At 41.8% G+C, this 24,863-nt stretch overlaps 1 protein-coding gene across 1 annotated transcript in view; it reads left to right on the forward strand.

Moving 5' to 3' along the window:
* Window positions 1–268: 268 nt before the first annotated feature.
* Window positions 269–24,863, forward strand: part of LOC146979178 (uncharacterized) — a 40,771-nt gene continuing 16,176 nt past the window's right edge. Inside the window, exons 1-11 of the mRNA XM_085792328.1 lie at window positions 269–398; window positions 5,049–5,201; window positions 5,320–5,457; window positions 5,782–5,933; window positions 12,141–12,244; window positions 12,335–12,524; window positions 13,519–13,650; window positions 13,735–13,878; window positions 15,339–15,474; window positions 17,580–17,730; window positions 21,959–22,095. Coding sequence (XP_085648454.1) covers window positions 269–398; window positions 5,049–5,201; window positions 5,320–5,457; window positions 5,782–5,933; window positions 12,141–12,244; window positions 12,335–12,524; window positions 13,519–13,650; window positions 13,735–13,878; window positions 15,339–15,474; window positions 17,580–17,730; window positions 21,959–22,095 — 1,567 coding nt within the window. The remainder of the gene's footprint in view (window positions 399–5,048; window positions 5,202–5,319; window positions 5,458–5,781; window positions 5,934–12,140; window positions 12,245–12,334; window positions 12,525–13,518; window positions 13,651–13,734; window positions 13,879–15,338; window positions 15,475–17,579; window positions 17,731–21,958; window positions 22,096–24,863) is intronic.

Below are 24,863 nucleotides of genomic sequence, written 5' to 3' on the forward strand. Positions count from 1 at the left end.
TGAAGCTCAGCTAACTACTTTCATTTCCAACAGAGCAGCCAAGCTTTCATTTCCCGTAAAGAGAGACGACACGGCATAGCTGAGGGACTTCATCTTGGAACACAGCAAGGTAAGCCTCTGCAATTTAAACATAGGTATATGATTATATTAGTATGTTGGTATATATGATTAATATAATATGATTAAACTACAAGAATAAATACCACTGAACACCTCTGGCTTCTTATGTTGAAGAGTATTTTAACATCTGTTTATTATTCTGTTTTAGATGGCTGCGATTTTCAACCTACTTGAGAAGCACAGATTAGAAACTTACTACAACCAGTTTCTACAGTTAGGTGTGAAGGATGAAAGAGATTTCCTCGACAGTGTGACAGAGGAAGATTTAACCAACTTTGGTAAGATTACTAATTATTGCACTGTTAACTATGCAAATCCCACCACAAGTATTTCATAATATGAAATTGGGGCAACAACACATGATCTTATATTATAACAGGTGTTGTTGCCCCTTTAACATGAATGGCATGTCTATTATAAGCAGAATATAACAAAACTATGTCAGAAGAAAGAAGGTTTTATGTCAACGTGGCAGAAAGGGGATTTCACTGACCCTATGAAATGGAAATGTATTTCTCAGCTTTAATCCTAATGTTAATTGTTTATATCTCGCACTATAAAGGTATAGCCTACCAAATTCATGTAATTTTTTTCCTTTACATTAATCAATGTGATCCAACAAGCTGGACCTGCAAGTTTGAGGGCCAGTGCTGTATTTTCGGTTTTGCTTTATTTGGCTGTATTTTTAAACTTTCTCTTAATCCATTTTTAATAAAAAACAATGGCTACTGACTCATTTCAAAGAAGGTGGACTATGTGAAATTCCTGATTCTGTGACGAGCATTTTTGTGAGGACTCCTCAATTTGTAACATGTAAGACTGGTTTGCTACAGTAGCTATCTACAGCAGTCAGAAAATATGGTTCCGCAAAATATCAGCTCTGTCAGGAATGGGCCTGTGTCTCTCCTCGCTAACTATCTTTAGCTATTGGTTTAAACATAATGGTCTATGCTTGACGTACATTCAACTCTATTGGTTATCGTAGATGTCAATCAACCAGCTTGTTTCCACTGAAAACATGTAGGCTAATCATGTGGTCTGGCAGCATTCCAAGAGCAGTATCAGGATAACAACAATAAAAACCAGTTCATCAGGAAACGTCTGTAATCTTCCATTCTCAAACTCATTTTTCACGGAACTACATGGCAGAGCTCACACTTATGTATGCGTCTCGTCAGTCCTCGGCCGTCTTCAATGTGTGGAGACACCCCTTTCAATCCGTTTAAGGTTTTTTGTTTGTGTTTAGGGAGGCTATATTTGCATAGAATACCTTTTGGCAAGCAGAAAAGCAATGTTTGACCCGGCGTGGCGGCGTCATCACACTCGCTTGCAAAAAAAAAGACAAGAAAAAAAGGAAAAAAAACGCACTTACACACATTTTGTCTGAAGGAGGGAAGCGCGTCACAGCATCATTTTTTTAAATTAAATCATAGTTTTCTCTAAATGAAGACAGTGTGCGGGACTATTTTTCACCCAGCCCCCCGAAAAATATGGAAAAAAAGATTGCGTGTATCGTTTAGGGATTTTTTTTACTAAACGTTTACAGTTTTATTCCGTGTAAACGTTTACACGTGTACAAGGTCGTCACACCCCTATTAGGTTGTACCTTTAGTTAATGTGTTTTCTTTTCTCATCATCATTATGATCACATATGGCTCCAAGTTTGAGCAAATGAGCATTAATTCTCCGCCGGGCCGCGGCAGCTGATTTGAGAACGGTTACATACATTCCGACATACCGCCATTCCGACATTCTACTATTCAGACATGTCACCATTCAGACATACCACCATTCCGACATGTAAACGTCCTGCCATTCCGACAGTTTCTTCCCGCCATTCCGACAAGGCTTTAATTTCCATAAGGAAATGTGCGTTACTCCGAGGGTGGTTAGTGTGTATATAATAAACAATTACACACAGATCAACAGAACCCGAAAGCCCCCCCCCCCCCCCCTCCCACTGTCACTGTCTGTGTGTGTGTGTGTGTGTGTGTGTGTGTGTGTGTGTGTGTGTGTGTGTGTGTGTGTGTGTGTGTGTGTGTGTGTTGGTGCGTGGTGAGGGTGAGTGAGAGAGAGTTTGTTTGTCCTACTGTCCACACGGGAGAGACGCCGCGGCTCCGCCAGGTGACCACGCCAGTCCTCTCCCTCGTCCCGCTTGGCTGAAAACGGGCCGTGCAGTGTCCAAAAGGAAAAATAATCCACTATGCCGCTTTGTAATTGCCGCCACGCCAGCCGTCCAAACGCCGACCGTGTCTCTCATTCTCCTCCCCTCTCACCACGTCACTTCCCCATTTAAACCCTCGGTCCCACTAATGCACTTTTACGCATTACGCACACAACTTACAGCAAAAAAGAAACATTCATTCATCCATTAAAGGTCCGCACGTCCCCTTGCGCAAACCACAAGGATAATTGATCATTTCCCTGGCCTAATACACAATGAAAAAAACCTGCAAATCAACTACCCCAGCTGGCCAGGCAAAACCCAGTGGATCACCACAAGTTGTTGCAACTTTGGGGAATTTACTCCTGGTAAAAAGGCTTACAAACAGCTTCATAATACGCACAAAAATGCAAAGGAAACGAAAGGTAACTTGAAAAAAAATAGCAACAGCATGAAGTAGTCAAAATATGTGTTTTACGCATCTGCCTGTTCAGCTCTGCTTACATGTAAAATGACATTTCGTTGCGTACAGAGTCAGTCTCTCTCTCTCTCTCTCTCTCTCTCTCTCTCTCTCTCTCTCTCCAGCACCGAGACAGCGGACAGCGCGCTTGGTCATATTTCAGCACTACAAAATATCAGCAGTTCACTCTTCACTGATAAATCCATGGCACTGTCCATATAGTTAGATAATAATAAGTAATACATTTCACATGTAAGGGGAGCTGAACATATAGTTTTCATTCACAAACCAATGTGGGAGAGCTCCAAGACGCGTGTGCCAGACGCACAGAGGCATGCGTAAAACACCGACCTGTTTAGTTAATCTTTTAGTTAATTTTCGTTTCTTTTGGATTTTTGTGCGTATTTTGGAGCCGTTTTGGTCCATGTTTGTAAGCCTTTTCCCCCCTGAATTATATTTTCTAAAGTGCAACAAGTGGGTTCGGAGTGTGTGATTGAAAGCACGGTCTGCTTCCCGTTCAAGGCCTATCTCCTCCTTCGTTGGTTTACGAGGTTGTGGAGTCCCTCTGCTTAAAATCTGAGGCTTTGAAATCGTCGTTTGAATTATCTGACTAATCTGTGTGCTTTAATGAGATGCACTGGACAAACGTGGGCAAACTGCTATTTTGCGCCGGCATATCATTAGTGCAAAATAGTGTTAGGCCTATTTTTTTTTGGGGGGGGTGCGGTGGGGTGGGGTAGGCTTTTAAAAGATTTGTTGGAATGGCAACACGTTTCAAAGAGAAAAAAATACCGCCATTCCGACCTTAGGAGACGAAAATTGTCGGAATGATGGGATGTTTATTAAAGGGTAAAGTGTTGCCATTCCGACAATTAGGGCCTAATGTCGGAGTGGCGGCATGTCGGAATGGCGGTTGCCCCCCTTTGAGAACCTATGTGGGTTATTCAAAGAATTGAAGTTGAACAGCTGTAAAGTACTGTAGGGGGCAGTGCTTTTGTCTGACAATGAGAAGGCTACTGTAGCCTACTTAAGTGAAGTATCTACGTACATATGCACAGCGTGCAGGGGTGGGGGTGGGGGGTAGATCCAGTGGTTTACTCTGCGGTGAGTAAACTCTGAAGTGTGGGAGAGGAGGGAGAGACTGGGCTCCGCGGGGCTCTTGCAACTTGCGGCGGATCAGGAATTCCAGTTACGGTGCGGTGCGTGTTGGGGGGGAGGGGGGCGGGACGAATCCGCCGTCGGGTCCCCTCCGCTCCGGTGTAACACCGACACGGTGGCTTGCAGTGGCAGTGCTTCCACCGGCTGCGCATATCAGACTAAACAAAAATAAGGCTACAGCAACCTATAGTGGCCCTGAAGCGTGTACACGAAAACATAAGCAGGGAAGTTGGTGCCTCGGCCGGGCGGAGAATTAATGCTCATTTGCTCAAACGTGGTGGAACCATATGTGATCATGATGATGAGACAAGAAAACACATTAACTAAAGTTACAACCTGTATTGAGATTCGAGCCCGTACTAGTGGATACTTCTGATTACTGAGGGAGCTGCTCTACCAGGGGAGCTATCAGTCATGATGCTCACACGTGTCTTAATGATCACAGACCCGCTGCTCCAGCTGACACACATCAGCGTCTGGACATAGTGCTGCTGTCGTGTCTTCAACCTAAAAACTGATCTTTATACATTTTTTCGTTGAGTAAAAATCCTCTCTGAATTATGGAAGTGATAAGAATCAGTTCTTAAATGCTTGTATGGAAGTTGAAACTTCTGTAGGCTGTGCGTAATTGTTTCTGCCTCCGCTTAGCCGTGGCTGCAGCGAGCGAGGAAAATCACAACCTCAGATGTCTGTATCAGATATTATTATGGGCTATTCTTATATTTAAGCAACATCCAGTCAGGCCGTGAATGTTCCTTAAAAAACAACTAATGTCCATATTTTAGCTCTACTGTAAAACAAAGACAGCACAAGTGATTATCCAAGGTCACCCAGATCTGATACGGTTTAGCAGTCCCCCTCTCCATTCACTCTACCTGTAGCCTAAAACAGCGCCACTCTCCATTGCAGCTACATTGTGGTCAAATGTGGAATTGTCCCAAAATCGTTTGACCTGCAATTCAGTACTATGCTTCCACCTAGTGGCTACAGTTGCCACTTACATTTCACGTGTTGCGTGAATCTCGCTCCCCGCGAGTGAAATGGCCACTTTGAAGTAGTACCTACTGTACATGTTAACATTGTGGATTTATTTTGAATTAATAATCAATTTGTATTTAACATTATTATTGATATTTTTCCAAACAGGATTGACTCAGGCGGAAAAGAATCGCTTTTCCAAACTGAAAACAACAATCTGCAGATTTCGAGCCCCAGAATTAAATCAAGTGCAAAAGTCACTCAAGTCATTCTCTCTGCAGTACACATACCCCAAATGCCAGGAACTGAAATGCATTGGAGGTAGGGAAATTAGAAACTTTATTCCTCATATACATTTGGGATTTGCATCATCTGAAAAATGCATCAAAATAAAAATACACTCTTTTATATGTAACATCTTTTTAATTTAAATACACAGACATGGATCCATCGCAGAACACAGTGGAAGATCTGATTCTGAGGATTTGCCACCTTGAGAGTATTCCTTCATCTAAAGGTGTCTGTCTCTACACACTGGATGGCATGCCCCTGACTGACGATCCCTTCTTCAACACATGTAGGATCATCCACCTTTGAAATGAATAATGAAAATGTCAATGTGATTATGCACCATAATGAATATGAAGAAAATATTTAACATTTTTCCAATGTAAAAGGTATACCCTAAATGTATGTCAACAAACAAGGTGATATGAGAAAGTGTTTATTACATCTGATATATTTATCATAATCAGTCTAATGATTTGCAGATTTCACCCTCCCCCAAAAAAGATAGGTCTATGGTGGGGTCAAGAACCTCTCAGCACAGTTGCTATTTCAACAATAAAGCATATTTAAATAATAATATTAATAAAGTGATTTTATTTTGTTTAATCTACAGGGTCTTTAGAAGACAGACACATTAAAAGCGGAGATGTAATCTACGCTATATTTACACCGAAGGAGAACTTGTGGACGGCTCCCCCAAATTCAGTGCCACCAAGAAATGAAACATGTGGAACAGACACAGTTCGGTGCCATGTCATGCTCAGGGTGAGTTTACTGTTCACAAATCAGATTTTTGCATAATGGCAAAGGAGTTAAATAATAAGTCTATACAGAAAAGTTGCTGTAGGCATACCTCTATTGTAGGTGGGAAATCCGGGGGACTGTACCTCATTACTGAGGGACCCACTGCTGTGCTGTGGCCATAATCTGCCTGTGGAAACGACAAGTAAAAAGTCATGAAAATATATAAAAAGTTCCCCTTGTACATTTTTCCACAGCTGTTAATAAAGCATGTCACATAGCTGAGGTTTGCATGGACTAGTTTTACTCCTCGTCTGTTTGTCTGTTTGTTGTTTTTTGGATTGATTGATTGATTGATTGATTGATTGATTGATTGATTGATTGAGATAGATAGATAGATAGATAGATAGATAGATAGATAGATAGATAGATAGATAGATAGATAGATAGATAGATAGATAGATAGATAGATAGATTGATTCAAATCAACAAAAGGAGCAGGAGCAAGCCAAGCTTTTCAATTCCCACAAAATAAACCAAATACAAGTTCACTCTCAAATTTACTTTTCCTCATCTTCATGTTTTTGTTTCGTAGTCTTAACTTTATTGTTCTACAGATCTACCACTCTGAAACATCTACCTGTAGCCTTAAATCATGATTGATGGGTTAGTGACCCCTGTTCTAAAGCAACGCTGTGACCCCTTTATTTCTTTATTGCTGCTTCTTTATTGCTTTATTGCTTATTTTGTACTGACAGAATGTAGACAACATAAAAATATGGTTACATATGATACGTCGACATAATTTAAAGGAGCTGTGTGGCCAAAACTGTAATAACAGTATTATATTAGGATACTTCCTTGACTTTATGATTCAGAGATGTTCACAAGTCTTTTTTTGGTCACGAGTCCAAGTCAAGTCTCAAGTCTTTGAGGGGTGAGACTTCATCAAGTCTCAAGTCTTTGGTCACGAGTCCAAGTCAAGTCTCAAGTCTCTATAAAATAAAAGTCTCCTGTCTCTTCTGGTTGTAATGACCCTTCTATCATCTGCTGCTATCTGGTCTACTAAGGATACTGCACAGCTATATCTAAGAGATTCAAAGCATTTACTGTATTATTATCACTCCTTTATCTATACAGTATTGATTAGTTGTTTATTATATGATCACTTTAAACAGGATATTGCAATGCAATATGAAGAAAACACACAATGAAAGCTTTCCTTTAAAGGAAACTGTATTCTGAGTCAAGGAAGAATCAAGGCTGCTCTGCCCCTCTGCACTGGCCTTTTCTCTTTTTTTTGCTTTGTTGAATTCAGAAAACCCAGAAGAACAACATGGAAAATGATTTAGACTGCAAGATCTGGATGGTACCTATAGCTCACATCTTTATGTGCAGCAAAACCTTTCTGGAACATGTTTCTGAGAGAAGAACTGTTTTTTTTTTTGTTTTTTTTTTATTATTAGCTCCGTCAACTCATGGGGGCGTGTCGACATGTGCAGACTTCTATAGGTGCCTTCAGTCATATTTCGCAGCAAAAACATAAATAAACAGGAGGATTTAGCCTACAGTAGCCTGATATGTGCCAGTTATGCAGCAGCTAGTCCCCGTGAAGGAAGGTCTGACAACAAACGGACGTTGTACCTCACATGTGGGCTACGGACGGTGCCGCTATTTAAAAAAAAAAAAAAAAAAAAAAAGCCAGTTCACAGTCACCTGTCACTCACCTGCAGCTGACTGCGCTGTCAGAGGAGCTCAGCTGCTCCTCGCTCTTTAGACACTGGTGTTGGGCTGCACTCTGTAGGAGTTCAATATGAAGATCTAACCTCTATCTGAATAACGTTACCGGCCATGTGGCGCTGCTCCGCTAGTGGTGTGTTAACGGCAAAAAAGAAAAAAGAAAAAAAAAAGATTGTCGGTCGTCCTGTCAGGATGGAGGCACGAGCCCCAAAAAATAATGATTGTTCACGAGTCTCAAAACACGAGTCCGAGTCGAGTCTGAAGTCTCTGTGGGTGCGACTTAAGTGCGACTCGAGTTCGAGTCGCAAACTCGAGTCCCCATCTCTGTTATGATTAAACATCATTGGGAGGGACATAAAGGGCATGTGGCCTTTTGAGGAGACTAGTGGTGTGTCTCAAATCGCGCACTTCTGCACTTACACTTCGCGTTCACACTGAACAGTGTGCGAAAATGTAGTGCGCTATGCGCACTCAATTGGCGCACTCAAACGGCCAGAAAATTGAGTGTGGATCAATGGACACTTTCCACACTTAACGGCCGCCATCTTAGTGACGTAGCGGAAGCACGTCACTACTTTTCAAACGGCAGCGGTTACTTTGAGCAGCAACGGAGCTGACACCGGTGTAAATGTCTTTAAAAAACACTCATAACAGCACAACAACAACACTAACACAATAAAACACAACTTAATAGCTCGTTTTGATTGGCAAAAAGCGCTGTCAAGTGTCGGCGATAGAACTCCAATGGCCGGTTGCAATCAGAATTTTAAAAATAGAAGAAGAAGCTGTCAAGTCATTTCCGGTAAGTGCGCAGCGGCAGAGTTTGATTTGAGACGGTACTACCCTGCCGAAATTAAGTGCACTAAGAGAAGTATGCGATTTGAGACACACCATAGTTGTTTAATTATTTGCAGAGTAAAGATTCATTTTTGTATTTTTGTATTTTTGCTTCTTAATCTGCCTGTGGAAACGACAAGTAAAAAGTCATGAAAATATATAAAAAGTTCCCCTTGTACATTTTTCCACAGCTGTTAATAAAGCATGTCACATAGCTGAGGTTTGCATGGACTAGTTTTACTCCTCGTCTGTTTGTCTGTTTGTTGTTTTTTGGATTGATTGATTGATTGATTGATTGATTGATTGATTGATTGATTGATTGATTGATTGATTGATTGATTGAGATAGATAGATAGATAGATAGATAGATAGATAGATAGATAGATAGATAGATAGATAGATAGATTGATTCAAATCAACAAAAGGAGCAGGAGCAAGCCAAGCTTTTCAATTCCCACAAAATAAACCAAATACAAGTTCACTCTCAAATTTACTTTTCCTCATCTTCATGTTTTTGTTTCGTAGTCTTAACTTTATTGTTCTACAGATCTACCACTCTGAAACATCTACCTGTAGCCTTAAATCATGATTGATGGGTTAGTGACCCCTGTTCTAAAGCAACGCTGTGACCCCTTTATTTCTTTATTGCTGCTTCTTTATTGCTTTATTGCTTATTTTGTACTGACAGAATGTAGACAACATAAAAATATGGTTACATATGATACGTCGACATAATTTAAAGGAGCTGTGTGGCCAAAACTGTTTTTGCAGTCAAATTCAAAACACAGCAGCACGTTGTTTCCCCTCCCCTACCCCCCAGACTCGAGGTTGCCAGACAGTAACGTGCTAACCTCTGCTCTGCTCACTCACACAGTCCATCTCAAAGTGATGATGATCATGCCTCTCTGAAACATAGACTGCATTAGTTAGCTACCTGCATTCAGAGGGATGAAGCAGCATATCATATACATCTATATCTGCCTACCATCTCCTATTGTGTTTGCGTTTCTATAGTTTGAGCAGTGTAAAAAGCTAAATATTCATCAACAACCTTACTGTTTTATTGCTCTGACTCACAGTAACTATGAGCGGAGTTCACGTCACTCAGGTGATCTGCAAGTTATTGTTACATTCACCGCTTCGACGGTGTGTCTGTGTGCAGCGCTGACACACACACTGTAACCCCGCATCTACCGGAGCCTTAGTGTGTGTTAATCACGCCGTAGATAAGCCAACGTATGAGACGTCTTACCGCAGAATAGACGACACGAGCCGCTCCGTTTCTTCTCCACTTTCTGACCGTCAGATCATAAAACATGACGACCGGAGACAGGCGACCTGACCGGCCAGACTCATTAACCGCTCCACGCATTCACCATCACTTTATTTACCATCAGCGCCATTTCACCACATTTCCTCCCTCTTTTCTAACTTTCACTTTGTAATTCTTCCCTTTATCTTTACCTTTAGCTTCAGCTCAAACTAACTAGGCTATATGCTCACAACAGCAAGCGGTGTATCAAAGCCGCTTATTTCTACCGTGTGATATCAAGGAAATATGACCATAATAACCGATAATAGAAAACAATCCTTTTTTACGCGATCTCTTTTTATCTCCCAGCCATAGTTGCAGCTCAGTGGAAGCTAACTGGCAACCCGGAGGCTGAAATGCCACTGACGCTGTTACTGGGATTCAGGGGTAGACAATAAGGGAAATTTGCCACAGGCCCTCTGGGCCAGTGGCTTTTGAAGATCACTGGCCCCACCATTCTAACCACTGGCCCAGGACAATAGGTATCGATCCCCATATTAACGAAAAAACAACATATCCCAGCCAATTCCTGCGGTCTCGCCATCGAGGCTGGAACTTTCTGATACCATTACTAGTCAATTTCCAACATTCTTGATACTTATTCAATACCACGATCTTGTAGTTTCTTGAGATTTTGGGGGATTATTTTGTTATATGTATTTTAGTGATTATGTATGAGTTGGTATATTTGTGTTTAATTTTTGTATGTTGTTATTTATTTGAGTCTGAGGATTTATATCCTGTATCAGATATTTTTCATTCAATTTCATTAAAGAAGGTCAAAAAAAGTGCTTTTAAATTCATCAGGCTACTTTATTTAACTGTTTCACATATTTAGCCTCCACTGTGGTTTAACAATGAAGTAAAAACAGAGTTAAAATGGTAAATATGCCTCAACACAAACATGAAGTTATGTAGTCATTACTTTTATCCTCCAAGTAGTTCAGTGATATAACTGTTGTTCTCATTCATTCACGTTTAGGCTGTTTCCACAGATTGGTGCAAAACTGACTCATTGTTTCATTTTCAGCTCAGTTTTGCGTTTACACACGTTTTTTTGTTGTTGTTATTATGGTCTAAATGTCACGTGACGTGCCACCGCTGTGGCGCACACCGAACAGCTGGCGCCCCAACGCGAGCTCTGGCCCGTGTGTAACGTTCGCGTCGGTCCCGACAGGACTCGACCCGACGCGCTGAGGAGGAGGGAAGTTTCATGGTTAAGAAAAAGGTTTTTATCGGTTCTTGTGACGACCTTCTATCAGCAGCAGTGAGTGAGCTGGAGCTGCAGCTGCAGCTGCTTGCAGGTGGTGCTGACGTGCCAGGGCACAGCGCTGGCTGCGCACAGAAAGTAGATGTCTCTGTCGTTGATCGGGTCGGGATCTCTTAGCACTAATTACCGAGACGATTTGACAGTTATCATTTCAAACCACAGGGATTTAATGTGAAATTAGATTTATTTATTTACTTGTTATATTTTTTTCAAGGCATTATTTTCACTGGCCCCACCGGGCCAGTGTTTGGAGCGTTCTGGTGGCCCTGACGGTTTGAAAAGTACGTCCGGGCCACCGGGCCATTTATATTGTCGACCCCTGCTGGGATAGAGCGCTGGGTGGCGACACATGCCAAAATGTAAATTCGAAACATAAACATGATTTGCGGTCTGCAAAAAAATAAAAAATAATAATAATGCTAATATTCTGGCTGCACTATTGTCAGTGAGATCATATTATTCCTGAGTCTCTGTGACATATTAGGATGATTTAACGACTATACATACAGTTCCTTTAAATGATGACTTAATGTTAAAATTTGTGAAAACTGAACAAACAGAAATAATGAAATAATAATAAGCAAAAAAGAAAATATGTTTACTACAACTTAATTATTCAGACTTATTGTTATTGCTGGATAGCTCAAACATGATTATTAGATAATTTGTCATGTAAATGAAAGGATTCCTGTGGTTTCTTAAAGCAGAAGTAAGCGGAATGTTTGTGTTAATTTAAGTCTTAAATAGTTATATCTTCCGACAGCAATCACTTATATAGAGTGTCTGGTCTGAAACACGGGTCTGTCAGTCACTCTGCTCTTCTGTAAGCCGAGGAAAAAACTTTCCTTGTATCCTACAACCTTTATCCAATGAGAAGAGAGAACGGCATAAAGGGGCGGTCCTCTCTGTGTGTGCAGCCAAGGGATGCACGTGAATGTGGTGACGTAGGGACGAGGACGGGGACTGCTAACTCCATCTGCTGACAAGAAGTTAGCCAAACCACCGGATCGCTTACTTCTGCTTTAATGTTGATTAACTATGTCTCCCATATATACATCTTTATTTCACACAGGGAGACTTTGAGGTGAACGTGGACCTGCAAAAAGACACAATAGCTCATTTGAGGAAGAAGCTAGCCAATGAAAGTGGGATCCCAGCACACGTTCTTCATTACATGTAATTATTGTCATCTATGGATCAGGGGGGCTTAGATGTGTCTATTTGTACACTGTGTTCTGTTCATGTGTTTATCCAATACATTTTCAGAGGTGAAAGTGGAAGTGGCAACACATTGGAGAGTTGTGGAATCTCAGATGGCTCCACTCTTCACTTCTCACTGTCCTCTTTTTCTGAGGAGCTTCCAGCCCCCACAGATTTCTTCTATGATGATGTGAAGCCCTCAGTGCAACAAACCCCCAAAGGAATCAGTGCCCTCTTGTCATCGCTCTACATCATTGTAAGCCCTGTGCATCTTAAAGGACAATTCCAGGCGAATTCAACTCGGGGGTGTATTTTCCTATCATTTTAGGTCTAAAAGAATGAATCTGAAGATTTTCAGTTTAATTGCTCCTGTTTTGCGGTAGTTGTGTCTGTCCCCGCATCGCCACGGCAGCAATGAATGGGAGTGGATGTAAGTTCTGCTGTTTAGACTGTTTCCAGCCCTCAAAGCCGCATTTTTTTCCCACAGACAGCGTCAGATGGCTATTCAAACATGCACCGAGAAGTTTATTTACTTCAAGCAAGCCGACATGTTTGTAAAACTAGATCTAATTCAAAGTCTCCCGGAGTCTCGCGCAAGACCCAAGTTGCTGTGCGCGGTGTGTTCAGGTGCAGTTGGAGCTCCTGTTTGTGTCATAAACACAGGAATATCAACGACTTGCTTGAAGTGTACATTTTTTTCCACAGACGGCGTCAGATGGCTACTCAAACATGCACCCAGAAGTTTGTTGACTTAAAGCAAGTCAAGTGTTTCGAAGTGGGTGGGTTTTGGAACAGCAAGGTGTGAGAATGGAGAGCTGTCCCCCTTGGGTTTGCGCAAGACTTTGAATTAGATCTAGTTTTACAAACATGTCGGCTTGCTTGAAGTAAATAAACTTCTCTGTGCATGTTTGAGTAGCCATCCGACGCTGTCTGTGGAAAAAAACTGCAGCAGAACTTGCATCCGCTCCCATTCATCGCTGCCGTGGCGATACGGCGACAGACACAACTACCGCGAAACAGGAGAAATTAAACTTTCTAGTTTCAATTTCTTGTTTTAATTTGTCTGTTTTGCTCAAAGGAATGGAAGTGATATTGAATTTGTATTCTCATCCTCAGTAAAACAACCAGCAAAATCAGCACATCTTAAAAAAACTTAATACGCCAAGAAATGTGAAGTCTTTACTGATATAACACTTATTTACTAGCTACAGTTTTAAATAAAACTGTATCTTAACATTGTTCTCATCTAGAAAGTAAGACCTCCAGTGGTTCCACACAAGACATTGATTGGCTACATCCGGAAGCTAACTGGATGTAACCCTCTGGCTCAAAGTTTGTATCAGATACTCTGCAAGAATGAAATCATATCCAGGACTCAAAAGGTAAATTATAACACTTTAGCAAATTAGCAAATTTAATTTCACTAGTGAATCACATTCAATTTAATCTGTTCTCTTTTCCTGTAGATTGCAGTTGTTGAAGGCCTGTACACTCTCTTTAGAGAGCTTTTGCCAAAACTTGAAAAGGACCGTGGGGGAAAGATCATTGAAGATCTTGATGTCTTTGAGTATTCAACAGTCTGCTGGGCACATCTCATGTCAGAGGCAAAGGTATTTCCAAATTCATTTAGAGGCCAAAACTGTATGAGGTGTGTAAGTTTTGTTGTTGTTGTTGTTTTTTTTAATGATTTTAACACATACCTACAATGTACAATTTTCTTCGTTTACATATTTTTACATTTTTACTTAGGCCTATATTTAGAATTATTTTAGGTCTGCATGTGTTTTTTCTAGACAGGGAGTGTGAGATAAATAGATAGATGGATTGTGAAATTCATGTAAAATATAACTTAAGTTACTCAATTTGAGGCCTTAAAATTATGAAAGACTTCACCATGTTTTGTCATGTTGTGCCTGAGCGTACTTTATTCAACAGGCGGCACATAGCCTATAGATTCATACAGTAAGTCCAAAGTCTCATTAAAGCAGAAGTAAGTGATCTGTGATTTGTGTTAATATAAGTCTTAAATAGTTATATCTTCCGACAGCAATCACTTACATAGAGTGTTTGGTCTGAAACACGGGTCTGTCAGTCACTCTGCTCTGCTCTGAGCCGAGGAGAAAACATTTATCGTATCCTACAGTTTTTATCCAATGAGGAGAGAGAACGGCATGCAGGGCTGTGTGTGCAGCCAAGGGACGCCGTGAATGTGGTGACGTAGGGACGAGGACTGTTATGGTGCGTTCAAGGCAGCCCGTAACTCGTGTTTTTTCCAACCTGTGAAGTCGTACCAGTTTGATCTGGTACGAGTTCACGGGTCGGAAGTTACGAGTGGCCGTTATAGTGACTTTCACAGGTAAGACAGGTCGGAAAAACACGAGTGGGTTGCCTGGAACGCTACAAAGTCGTAAGTTGTGACTTGAAGCTGTAATTTACGGTTTCAAAAGCCTGCCTGGAACGCAGCATTAGCCAAAACGACCGGATCGCTTACTTCTGCTTTAATTAAAAGGAGACTCTCCTGGTCAGATACGACTCTAATCATGTGACAGTTTGTCAGTTAGATATTTTTTGTTGAATTTTTAGTTTAAGTTGGTTACTTGAGTACTGGATAAAAAATACTTAGTATTTAAAAGTATATTTCATGTGCGCTCATCATTTTAATCCAGTAAAGAGCAGAGCAAAGAATTTGAATTGTAGAAAGGAATAAATGCACTTCCTCGGTCAGCTTATCCCAGACTGACACAGACCTCTTTCAATGTAGCTACTAAAATTGATCCACTTTGCCACAGGTGTCACTGACTGTAGTTAACCACATGTTTACAGTTATTTTTTCTAGTTTGTCTAGCCTTCACTGTTCTGATACGAATGGTTAAATGTGTAACGTCTGGTATTCACATGTTCAGCTTGATTTCATGATGTCACTGTTGTGAATTTTGTGTCATTTGTGTGTTAAGTAAGTAGCAGGATTTCTGAAAGTACTGTGTCATTTTTATTATCAAGCAACACAGTTCCAGAAGTGCTGTGGAGTTTAGAGACTTACTGAGGTCACTGCCATGCATTATTTTTACAGAAACAGTCATCAGATCATGAGAACTACGCACCATGTTCTCTGTTGTCTGAAGAAGGCAGACATTTCCGTGAGCCAGTCAGTGTTCCAGGAGTCCCAGGTGCCTTGGAGAGAGCGGTTGTGCTGCAGAAAATCAAAAGTAAATATTGAGTTAAAGCAGTACTAAAGAACATTCATTTTTGGTTGAGTTTGGCGGCGCCAGTGGCCCAAAGCGGTAGTGTTTTGCCTGAAGGAAGACTCCATCTCCCATGAGCACCAGCACATAGCGCTGTAAAAATTCTGATCTCCTGGTGCATGGAAATGAACAGAAGACGTCCAAACTAAGTTTCTGTTACCAGCAGATCATTTCACAGTAAACACACATGCACAATCCGACGGGAACGTACCGCATTGCCTGCTCCCTCCTCGTCGTGACTCATGAAAGTGAAACTTAAGTGAGAGCCGGTTTCCTACCATGCTCCTCAAAGTTGCTTAGTGCCAGTAACGGCCATACAGACCCCCTCAGGCCATGACAGAGGTGTCATTCAACTTGTTGTAAGTCGATGTATCATCACAAAAGTTATGAAAATATTTTATGAAGGTTGAAAAGTTCCTTAGTGTTGGTTTAAAAACTCTTACATTTATGGATTTAAATTAGAAAATCAGCAAGTATGTACACATTTTGCACATCTTTGTTTTGCTCTTTTGGTTATTTGTAATTGGTCTGGTTTTCAACAAGATTCTGCTTTACAAGTTATTGTAAGTTGTGGTAAAATACTTCACGTTTTAGTTTAGTGTTGTTTTTTTGAAATTCACTTGACTCATTTTTAACTTAGCAGTTCTCGTTGAGCAAAATAATGGAAATAGCACCTTCAAGCTCGGAGTAAATGAAAAAAAAGCCAGAAGTGTAAAGGTCCAAACTGCTGATCCAACAACCAGAGTAGATTCACTACAGGAGTTCCTGGTAAAGGGAGGGGGTAGGAACTTCTACAGGAACCATCCTCTCACTCGGCCCTCTCGTTGGCCGTGTCACCACTGCAGACAGGACACACCGGGCTCTTATGGCGATGTGCGACAGTCTCGATCATATCGTGCTGTCGATGTGCAGGGCTTTTTTTCACTGCTCTTGTTGTTGTTTTTTTCAGCATGCTTTCTAAAAAAAAAAGGATTGCCGTCTCGATCGTCACGTAATCCCGCGATCGCGTATTTATCAGACTTTTTTGAATTTTATTTTATTTACTAGGCCTATTGCTACTCTCGAGTTATTCTCTCTTTTTTCCGGCCATCTCGTGTTTTTAATAATGTAGGGTTTTAAAAATGCTGCTTATTTCGGGGCTTTCTAATAGCGTCACATCCTGCTTTGAGTCTGACCAATCAGCACTGGGACTTCTTCAGGGCCGATCTGAGTACCTACTCCCAGGCAGGGACTCCGTTCAGCCCTGTAAAGGTTCCTGTAAACGGCCCTGTGGGGGAGGTTCCTGAAGTGGAGACATGTACTGTACCAACGGGGCCGGCCCTGTAAAGTTACCCCCAAGTTCCTGCAGTGGAAACGCATCTGGCAGGTTTGTAGATAGGTTGGCAGCTGGAAAGGAGGGAGGAGCACCCAACACACATAAACACAGAGTGTAATTTGTCAGAGGGTAATTAGATGTTAAGGACATTATATATTTTAGCAATACATCATGACAGGCCGTGGTATACGCTCATTATACCTCTTCGGCCTGATGCGAAGAATGAAACACTTTTCATTTCAGTTGAGTTGGGTGAGGTCATTTTCTGTGTATCTTGTGTCACTGTTTTACTGTGTATTCTATGTAAATAAGATGAGAAAATATTTCCATAATAAAATATTTTTAAAAGCATGGTATAATGAACATATATCACGGACTGGAGTGATGTATTGCTTTTAATAATCTAATAGAAGAATAGTCCCACCTCCCCGGACATTACCTCTGCATGTCGTTTTTTCCTCAGCTTTTTTTCAGGAGGAAGTCACTGCTCAATCAGTGCTCAATAACCTTGAACATGTGAATTCAACTAATTCATTCTGTTTATTAACGTTGTCAAAACACCGGCTACCTTTCGCTCCCTGTTTTGTTGTCATGAATACATGACAACAAACTTTGATTCATATTTCCCTAACACAGTGATATGCTGTGATAAGGTTTTAGAATTGCAGCTGTGGTATACAGTATGTTCATTATATCACAGTTAACAACCAATGAGATTTCACCTTTCCGTTTTATATCAATTCCTTTCATTAAGATGATGAGAAGATTCCAAACTGCTCTGAGGAGATTTTGCGTGTAACGTCACTCAGGAGAGACACCAACACTGAGAAGATTCTGCTCAGTGTTCATCCTTCAGTTTCAACATATCCTCTGTGGATTTCTCATGAAAGTGTGGCTGGACAGAAGTATGTATCATTTAATTCACTGCTTACAAAAGTGCCTTCGACATGAACAAAAGGTGACAAACATTTGTGAAGCTTTGTTGTACAAATTTAAAGAGGAACTATTATTTGTTGCTCAAACTTAGTTCAACATTTGTCAGATTCGCCTATTGCCAAAATCCCTATATTCTTAGGAGTAGGTTCTTTACCTTTAAAGGGATAGTTCAACATTTTGGCAAATTGGCCCATTGCCATAATCCCTATAGTTTTAGGAGTAGGTTTGTTACCTTTAATTGTCGGTGCAAGCTATTTTTAGATCGCCAAGCTTCTTGGTTTCCCTCATCAAGCTCATCAAATACACGATCCAAAAACTCCTAACCTAATGTTATGAGACAGAGCTGTTTCTGAGGTAAATTCATGCAAAACCGGTGATGCACATTGCCTTCAGGGACCGTTTTTCAGCAAGCAGTCTCTGTATTTATCTTTAAAACAACTCTCGTAATGCTCATTATTATCTCATAGCGTGGTGAATGTGCAGGTCACAACTTGTCCACCAGAGTGTTTTGGAGTTGTTGGATTGTGTATTTGATGAGTTTGATGAGAGAAACCAAGAAATCCCATTAGCCTCCATAGAGTAGCTCTGAGCAGCTCACGGCTGCACTCAGCCATTCTAAAAATATCTTGAAAGTAACGAACCTACTGCTACTCGACTAATCATCGTTCACGACCGATCACGACCCTGTACGAGTTCATAGGCAGTCGGGGAGGCATCACAACAAACTGCCAATCATGGATACTGTAGCGCTGTGTGTGATAGCGGTCTTTTGCTCAGACACGAAAAATAAAAGGAAGGAAAAATGATAGTGGAGCCGTTCCTGGGTCTGGTGAAGAGGACAGTCTGACTGTCTGTCCTCCACAGAGAACGTGGGGGATATTGACAGATGTGTAAACATCAACGTTAAACAATGCGTCAGAGCGCTCTGTCATCCTATTTGTCGACATCAAGGTGCACCTTGTAGGAGATGTCAGCCTATGCGAGGAAATGAAAAAAATTCTAACATGCTAGACTTTCCGTCAGGGCGTCATACAGTGTCACACAGCATCGTACAGCATTGTAGACGCAAAATCGCTGGTCGTCACTTATGTCACACTACACGTCAGTTTGTCGTTCCCAACGCTCATAATCGGGTAAGACGCTGGAAATCTGTCAGCCACGACGAATTGGCCTCAAATCGTGTAGTCTGAACCCGGCTTTAGAATGTACTTCTGGCTATGCATTTGCCTCAGAAAAAACTCTGCCTTGTAATGTTACATAATTATTTCACAGCGTGGTAAATGTGCAGGTCACAACTTGTCCATGGGAGTGTTGTGTATTTGATGAGTTTGATGAGGGAAAGCCAAAAATACCGTATGCCCCCAGTGCATTAGCTGAGCAGATCGCGTCTTTACCCCACCGCAGATCGCTCCATCTCTCTGCACCAGCCGCCGCCTGCATCGCCCCCCCTCCCACCCTCTCCCCTGCTGTTAGACCGGCCTCCCCTCCCTTCCCATGGACCAGTCTGCCACCCAGTCCTCCCATCGAGCTGGCCAGCTCTCCCCGCCTTGCCTGCCTTGTTTTGCCCACCGATCTAAAAACAACATGTAATTAAAGCCGCAAGCGGCGATGACGGGCCCTCGCCCCATGCAACCGCGAGGCCTGAGGCATCCCGGGGCTGTGGTGTTAATGCGTTCAGGGTGGGACAGTCATTACACATGTTCATTTTCGTGGAAATCGGACAATGTTGATGTAAAATATGGCACTTCCTGTTTCCACTAGGGGGCAACATGAGTGAGATTGCCTATTAGCATATGGAGACGTTGAGGTCGTCACCCTTGACCTGTGTATCAATTTTCATGATGATACGAGTTCATGAAGGACATAAGAAAGCCAAACGTATTTTCATGGCGAGGGATTGATGGTCGCGTCGCCACACGAACGCCATTACTCGTAGCTTCACAGCATTCATAGTGAAGCTTCACCAACTAGTTCTGCATGTTTTAGAAGTGGAATGTTGTTGATAGGGTTAACTCTGTGCCATCAGTACATGTAAAAGTAAAAAGTGGTCACTTCCTGTTACCACTGGGGGGCGCTATGACTTATGTGGGAAATCAATATATCAGAACGTTCAGGGTGGAGCAATCGTCATGTCCAACAAGTTTGAAGTTGCTACGATTAAGCATGTGGGCGTGAGAGCCGTCCAAAGTCAGATGGCGAGCTCTGAAACAGTCGCCAAAGTTCATCGAGCCCCAGCAGCCACGCCCTATGACCTACAGACATTCTTTTAATAACTTTAGATCACCGGGGGGTCTCGAAGACGTGTAACCAATTTCAAGACAATCGGGCGAAATCCCAAGGAGGAGTTCGTTCAAACACGAGGTGTGGAAATGGCCAAAATCACGCCATCAGTGAAGATTCAATCCAAAATGGCCGACTTCCTGTTGGGATTTCACCATGTCATTAAGGGTGTTTTCACACCTGCAGTGTTAGTGCACACTAAATTTAGATCGCACTAAATTTGGTCCAGTTTGGGTCAGTGTGAAAGCACATCGCACTCTAATGCACCAAAACTAGTGCGGCCTGAGGAGGTGGTCTCGGTTCGTCTCCAGCCGAACTCTGGTGCGCACTAGTTGATGTGTGAAAGCAACCTCACTCTGGTGCTTGTCAACTGCCAGGCGAACTCAACAAGTTTGAGCTAAACGGGCTCCCATAGTCGTTGACAACGGGTTAACGCAGCGGGGAGACCGCCCGGTGCTCCGGTCCTACGCAGCTGTCCCCACAAACGAAGCAGCAGCAGCGGGGCAGACGGTCGGTGCATGTCCGCTGAGTCCGCTCAGACACTGGACAGGTCGGCAGGTCCGTCCCTTGTGTCCACGGAGCAGCTGATTACCAAGCAGCAGAGGTCCGCCGGTGTTTAACGTTTAACCGGGAACTAACGGGACCGAGCTGGGTGAACGCAACCGGAAACCAGCCGGAAGTACCAAACTAGAAAAGTACTATCGTTTGCCAAGAGTTATACATACAAACAATATAGAAATAAATGACCAGAGCTACTAACAACCGGCCCTACTTGAGTCTCCATCATGAAAGTTTTATCAATCAGCGCTTCCAGATTTCAACCGGTAGTCATGGAGAAATGACGCTCTCCAAGTTTGGTCCTGAGTGACAAAATGCAGGTGTGAAAGCAACCGCACTAACTGAAAAAATGAAACAATGTATCATTTTAACATTTGGTGCGCACTAGGGTGCGTACTAAACATGTGTGAAAACACCCTAAAAGGATTTTTTGTTCGTCTTGGCATGTTCTATAAGCCCACCAAATTTAATGCGTCTAGGTGAAACCGCTAAGTGGGGCTGAACTCTAGAAGTTTTCTAGGGGGCGCCATTGAGCGAATTAGCCCCGCCCATGTGAAACGACTTTAAAATACGTACATTTTCGCCAGTCCCTACGTGTGTGCCAAGAATCATGCGTTTTGGGGCATGTTCAGTCCCCCAAAAATGCGATCCTTTCAGACAAAAAAGAAGGAAAGGAATAATGAACATAGCAATTTCAATACGCTTGTTGTCGCTCGGGCCCTAATTAAAAGTAATGAACCTACTCCTATGACTATAGGGATTATGGCAATAAAAAATGTTGAACTATCCCTTTAACTATGTTACATTTTTACCTTAATTAAACAGATTTGGAGTAATTGTGATGGTTTAACAAATGGCTGGAAAAAAACGTTGCAAGATCGGGGCTGACGACCCAGTGTCCCAGCTCTCGTCTCTGTGCACCATGACACAAACGTGCCCAGTAACCTGTAATCTCTCGTTTACAAAAGATTTAACTACACAAATATACACATTGTAACATTGTAGTATAATGTTACCTACCGCTATACTGATAGATTTCTCACCAACTTTGTTGAAAACAAATGCACATGGCCAGGAGGAGGGTTAGCAACGCAGCTGAAAAGTGACTGGACTTGCATTGTTCTATGGGTGCACTATATTTTATGTCTTGTCTATAGTATTCTATAGTCAATAGTATTGTATGTGTAACAATGTTAAAACAGAAGTTAATGATGATGGGTAGTAATTTATTTTTTTCATTCAGAACAGCTTTATGAATAAGAATTAAATTACTAACTGTTTTCCACTTTGTCTTAAGTTTGTATTTGGGGTTTTTAAAACTCAAAAACCTGGTTGGGAATTTATGTGATTAAATTACAGCTTCGACATTAATACTGGGAAAACATTTGCAAATATGGCAGAAGACCTGGAAGCGTCCCCTCTGCTCAGAGTGTCTCCACCACTGCGTTTGAAGGATCTAGGAAGTCAAGACCCATGTCTTGTCTTGCTGAAACAAGGTATGACATGTAAATCAGCAGTATGTTTGTAAATTCAATGTATAGAAATCTTTGGTGGTGGATCTGGTGATGTAACAGTCGTCTCAGTGAATGTACTGTAAGTGATGTGCTGCAAGGGAACAGGATGTAAGGTAACAGTGTAGAACATCAAGGACAATATAGTCAACAAATGAATATTCGCATTAATCAATCAGAACTCTGACTGAAGAAATAGACAGATGATCCATGCTTTTCCACATATTATGTCATTGTGACAGCTGCTTTAAATGCTTTCATTTAGACATTCTTCACTTCATTACATAGTAAATATAGTCATCATCTATAGTCTCATAGTCTCTCTGGGTGTGACATTTCACAAAACAGAATGAATGGCTCAACATTCACAATACATTGTCAGTGTCTATAATGTCTTCCATCTTCTCATTACTGAGAGAGTAGTAGCAATAAGTGTCGACATCTTTGTTACTCTGGGAGCTGCAGGGATTGTCCGCAGGTTTAACCCTCTGGGCCTGTTCGTTTTTATATCAGTTCAGTCTGTTTGTGGCCAAAAATGTCCACCTACGGAAAATGATTTTTTTTTTTGCCACTTTTACTGCATAAAGTTTTTAATTAACATCTATTCTTACCATGCATATAAAATAATCATTACTTCTTTTTTTTAACCCCCTTTTTTTAAAATAATCTTTTTATTGACAGTTTTGCAGATGAGACATAACCAATTAGTTTAAAAGAAAAGGAAATAACATTAAATTGAAGGCAAAGTATATCTCATTCATCTCAGAATTCATTCAAAAAGGAAATATTTTTAACCCCTTAATTGCCACATTGTTTGCACAATGCCCTTGTTTGTAAGCAACCAAAATATGAAAACTGTATAGGCTACATTCTCAGTGCCACTGTTTTTTCTTATATTTGGAGTCGTACAGTCTGGGGTATGTAAATTAAAACTTATTTTTTAATTTGTGTTTTACAACAGGTTTGTCAGTGTTTAGTGATGTTCATAGAATAATAAAAATGACTTAACAGGCACATGGCTGCACAAGCCATTTGCTGTTTCATTGTATTTAAATCTGCTACATGTGTAGGCTACAACTGTTTATTTTGGGGGGGGGGGGGGGGGGGGGGTGAAGCGACTCACTGAATTATTAATTATTATTAGAAAGTGCATGTTTTTGACAACTTACACAGTTAATTCGTTCTTGACTGTCAGGCTTTTTCATGACAGCAGCTAAAAATGTCTGGATTTTCATATTTTAATTTTTGGCTCAGATCAAAAATACGAAGTGGAAAAACAGGCAGCATGACTGAATTAGAGTTCAATATTTAATTTGTCGGGTTTACGTGACCCGGAAGTTTGCACTTCTGTGTGCCCCCCCCCCCCCCCCCCCCCCCCCCCCCCTTCAGTCGAATGAATGGGCAATAGGCTATGGAAGAAGACAAAAACCTCTGCTCGTATCCTCTGAATAATATCGCAGCCGCAACAACAACAACAACAACAACAACAACATTCTGCAAACAAATATTGTGGGGGGTCGACGGAACGATAATGGTGCGTTCACACCAAAAGCGTCGGGAGCGTCAGCAGCATGGGCAGCAGGCGCTCTCAACACTCTGTCTCCCGGTCTGCAACTGGCTGCCGCCGCTGTGACGCTCCTCATTTGCATAAAGTTGAACTTCTCTCAACTTCTAATTTGACACTCTCGACGCTCCTTCGCGCGTCGACGCTCCCGACGCTCCCGACGCCCCTCAACGCCAGTCTCCATTGAAAATGAATGACTTCTGGCCGCCGAAACGCTCCCGACGCTTTTGGTGTGAACGAACAGTAAGACAGCAGCCGACAGATATATGCTTAATGTTTGGGTGCAATAAAGTCACTGTTTACAAAATCAACATCTAATCTGTCCCTTCAAAATAAAGTTTGTAACGTGTCTGTTTGGAGCAGCTGCTGACTGATGTGCAGCTGCAGTGACGGTTTCCTCATCACTAAACCTGAGCGACCATCTGATCCTCCCTCACTCACGTCGTGACGACCGGACAAAGTCTTTTGGACATATATTGTATATTCTGTGTTTTTCCTCTCTTTAACCATCTCGTTTCAGTTTTTGCTGGTCAACCTGCATCTGGTGCGCACCAGCGCTGTTTCTCTCGCGCTTGCTCACTCGCTCACTCTTGATCCGCATATAAATGAGCCTATAAATAAAAAGGAAAAAACACAGACGCGCAAATTGAAATGACCTACTGTAGGCCTAGTGTCTAACAGTTCAATGACCACAGCTGATCACGTCTCTATGAACACACGGGCTTCTTTTTTTTAGAATTAATAAAGAATTAATGCTCGTGAGTCCGGCCGCATCGGGTCCAGGCTCCAACACTGGTCGGACCTGGTCGGGTCTTTGCTCATTTATTTGCTCAAACTTGGAGCCAGACCCGGCCCACTAGGAGACCAGATCAACCAGGTTGATGCTCTGTACAGTGTCCGGTCTTGTCGTTGAGCCGATGTTTTACCCTCCAGCTCCGCGGATCACGTCTCTGAAAATATGATCTTTAGTGACTGCGTGCAAACTTCCGGCCGGGTCACGTAAACCCGACAAATTAAAGCAGATATCAGTGGAATGTTTTTGTTAATATAAGTCCTAAATAGTCCTATTTTCCGTCAGCAATCACTTACATGAAGTATTTCAGCCTAAACACGAGTCTCTCCGTCACTCTGCTCTGCTGTAACCCGAGGAAAAAATTTTCCTTGTGGGATACAAGTGTTATCCAATGAG

Source organism: Trachurus japonicus, chromosome 11 (genome assembly GCF_045865225.1).
Source record: "Trachurus japonicus isolate A0001 chromosome 11, Traja_1.0".
Taxonomy (NCBI): Eukaryota; Metazoa; Chordata; class Actinopteri; order Carangiformes; family Carangidae; genus Trachurus; species Trachurus japonicus.